Raw genomic sequence first — 3486 nt, forward strand, 5'->3', positions numbered from 1 at the left:
ATTTTTTTTTTTTTTTTTTTTTGTCCTTTTGCGGCTGGTTGTTGGGAAAAGTTAGAATTTTCAACACTCAAGGTTGTTTCCAAAGCTAAGTGTCAAATGCCCTCCTCCAACTCATTTGTGGAACTCCTTTTAACGATCAAGCCAAGATCCTTCAGTCCAACGGAATGGTTTGGTCAAAGCCTTAAATGGAGTAAGGATGAAGTATTTTTGCAGTAAGTCGGGCATGGTTGACATATTTGCTCCAGCTTGAGAAAGAGTGATGTAATATATATTATTATGTATAGCCATCCTTTATTGCAACTGCACATTCTTGGTTTAGGGTTCTGTTGTGTACCCATATATAAGTGACTCTCTAATAAAGAATACATTGCATATTTAATTACTATTCGCACAATATACCTCCTCCCCACCACAAATATATATATATATATATATATATATATATATATATATAGAGAGAGAGAGAGAGAGAGAGAGAGAGACAAATATCTTAATAGAGAGAGACAAGGTTTCATTTACTCTAAATCCCTCGGTGTTCTTCCACCTTTATTTAAAGCCATTTTAATGGATCTTACTAAAAATAAATTAAAAAATCAATGTGAAATTCAACTCTTGTATACATATACACATATATCAACAGAAATCTAAATGACACTAAATAAATAATGATTGCATTCTAATAACCTTAATCCTTGACTTTGAAAGAAGCCTATGATAAAACAAAAGGTAGCTCACTTACGTAGTTTCTTTTTGGTGCTATCAAAAGCCGAACAACTCTCTCCAGCCCATTCATAATGAAATAACTACAACATAATTGAAATAATCAGAATAGCCACTCCAAATATTACAACAATAAACAAAACTTCTCATTGGAAGAATAAGTTGACCCATTAAAAGAATGAGATGGTTTTTACTGCACACCTACAGAATCGTAAACAAAAATATTCAATATGCCACAAACAATAACAGAACTAATCGAGGAAACCACCAATAAAAATGGATGACATGGAAACAAAGAAGAAGACAAGAAAATGTGGTTTTTTAGGGCATTTTTATGAAGTCTTTTTAAATGTTATTCACAGAAATAATGAAGAAGCTCTAAAAGTTTATGCAGATTAGACTTTAGTGAAATTCAGTTTCTCTCCAAAAAGATGTCTCACTAGTTCATTCAACACTTGTGATCTTCAATTTTATTGTTATCTTGAAAATCTTAATTTGACCACAAATTCGAGCAAAGATTTCACACTTTTTTCGCCCAAGGGGTCTCCAATCCTTTTTGAATTATGCATCTTAACAAATGAAAATTATAGAATCATTATTATATTGAACAGAACTTTGTCAAAGAAACTGGTGCCAATTTCCAGAATGCAACAATTGTACATAACAATCATGGAAATATGATTAGCAACTACAAGTTAATGAGAGAACAGAGGTTACTCTTTGCCAAGCAGTACATATCATAATTTGAGAAATAGATCCTTTTTTCCCAAAATAAACGTACATATATAATTGAGAAGCAATCTAAGAGAACTGCAAAAGGTAAATAACTTTCAGGTTTAACTTGCAGTTTAACAATACATGCCTGCCACTAGAACAGTACCTTTTCCTAACATACAGTGGTGGCCCTAGATCTAGCATCATTGATTGCTGATTAGCCATCAAATCAACAGAAGTGGTAATGGTTTTTTGTTTATTATAGCTTATAAATAATGAATCAACCATCAACTCAATCAGTGTTTTGCTTTGAAGAATTTTTGTGGTGTGTGGGTGGATGAGGGGGTGGGGGCGATGCAATAAGTAAAAGAGTAAAAGGCATGGCGAAGTTACTTACCCACCCATTTCTGATGCCTCTTCTTTGTAGGATACTAGCTTCTTGGGATCAAGACCTCTCAAGTGACAAAGCTTTGACTGAGTAAAACGCACAAAGGGATTAATGACCAGGAAAATCAGGGAAATAAAGAAAAATCCAAGTTTTAAGATATTCATGAACATGTTGATGCACTTATTTGCGGCTTTCAACCTATTTCTACATCTACTTCCTTAACAGACCTAAGCAACTACAGGAGTTGATTCTACATGGGGAAAATAGATAAATATAATTATTTAATAAAGGAAAAGAAGACTGGTAGTGTCATTTAGTAACAGCAATTATAGAGATATGAAACAAAACGAAAACAATGTAAGGAGCACAAACCTTCAGCATTACTGGGAATTGCCCAAAATTAAATTTCTCTCTTATGACAGCTTTTTCATCGTATTGAAAACAAACATCTGCCATCAACTTGCCGGTGTATGAAATTTTAGCTTGCCTACACTGTTTGAGAGGGAAACAAATGAAGCAGGGTAATACATAAATCCGATAAAATCACACGAGAAGCTAAAATGAAAAAGAAAATGAACAGGAAAGATCATTCTTAATTTAAACCATACTTCAGAAGGAAGCAGAGCTTCTCGCATTGTTCTCAAATTGCGCTCCTTCTGTGGTGGGTAGAACTCAGTCTTACCCAACCAAAGTGAAACAATAGTCAAGAATAACATAATATACCATCAAAATTTTATAGAAATCAAAATCAAAAGCTTCCCAATGCATTAATGCTATAGGTTGAATAAATTTTATGGAAAGCGCACACCAAGAAGTTGCATGATATTTAATCAATTAAATTCCTTTTGGTGTCTGTTTATTTTTCACCCAACTTTTCACATCACCTCCCCCCCCGAAACCACAACTGACGTGGGTTTGTGAGGAATCTTGCAGCTCCCTCCGCCAAAAAGGTTCCATGGATATCCTGTACCTTTCCTTCTTCAATTTTTAAATAATCATCAACCATGATTTGTACTATGGATTAGATCCACTGGAGGTTCGATAGGAATTCTGTTATAAATCCACAGTAGTTGCCTTCAATTTAGCATTCTTCTGAGCAATCTGTTACATTGATGGTTTTCTTTGCACATTGGATGAAGCCACCACAGCTAACACCACATTGCTCTGATGCCACCACATCAAACCCCTCGATCCATCACTATGTTTATACTTCGAACGTGCATCATCCAAATTTACTTGATAGGAAAATAATTTGTATTTTTTCTACGCTACGACTACTAAATTCATGATTGCACTCATTCGTATGCTCCAATTTCCCAACTTACAAAGAGATAAACAGTGAGAAGGATGGAAGAGAGATCTCCATCAACTTTTCCGCCACTATAAGTCAATGATTAACATCGACCGGCAAAATTATCCAATGTATGATGAGATTCGTCCAATGCATCAGTTTAAACAGACAAATCAAAGTAACCAGCAAGAGAATAAGGCAATAAACATGAACCAGAAATCAACCCTCCCCCCCCCCCCCCCCCCCCCCCCCCCCCCCCCCCCCCCCCCCCCCCCCCCCCCCCCCCCCCCCCCCCCCCCCCCCCCCCCCCCCCCCCCCCCCCCCCCCCCCCCCCCCCCCCCCCCCCCCCCCCCCCCCCCCCCCCCCCCCCCCC

The 3486-nt window shown here is 37.2% G+C and overlaps 1 protein-coding gene across 1 annotated transcript in view; it reads right to left on the reverse strand.

Annotated features, from left to right (window-relative positions):
* The window catches only part of LOC111496114 (DNA-directed RNA polymerase I subunit 2), a 17160-nt gene that overhangs the window by 12917 nt on the left and 757 nt on the right, over window positions 1-3486 (reverse strand). The window contains exons 2-5 of the mRNA XM_023146408.1: window positions 2431-2513; window positions 2195-2314; window positions 1832-1908; window positions 740-803 (exon numbers count right to left, since the gene is read on the reverse strand). Of these exons, the coding sequence (XP_023002176.1) occupies window positions 740-803; window positions 1832-1908; window positions 2195-2314; window positions 2431-2513 (344 nt within the window). The remainder of the gene's footprint in view (window positions 1-739; window positions 804-1831; window positions 1909-2194; window positions 2315-2430; window positions 2514-3486) is intronic.

The sequence above is a fragment of the Cucurbita maxima genome, unplaced genomic scaffold (genome assembly GCF_002738345.1).
Source record: "Cucurbita maxima cultivar Rimu unplaced genomic scaffold, Cmax_1.0 Cma_Scf00022, whole genome shotgun sequence".
Classification (NCBI taxonomy): Eukaryota; Viridiplantae; Streptophyta; class Magnoliopsida; order Cucurbitales; family Cucurbitaceae; genus Cucurbita; species Cucurbita maxima.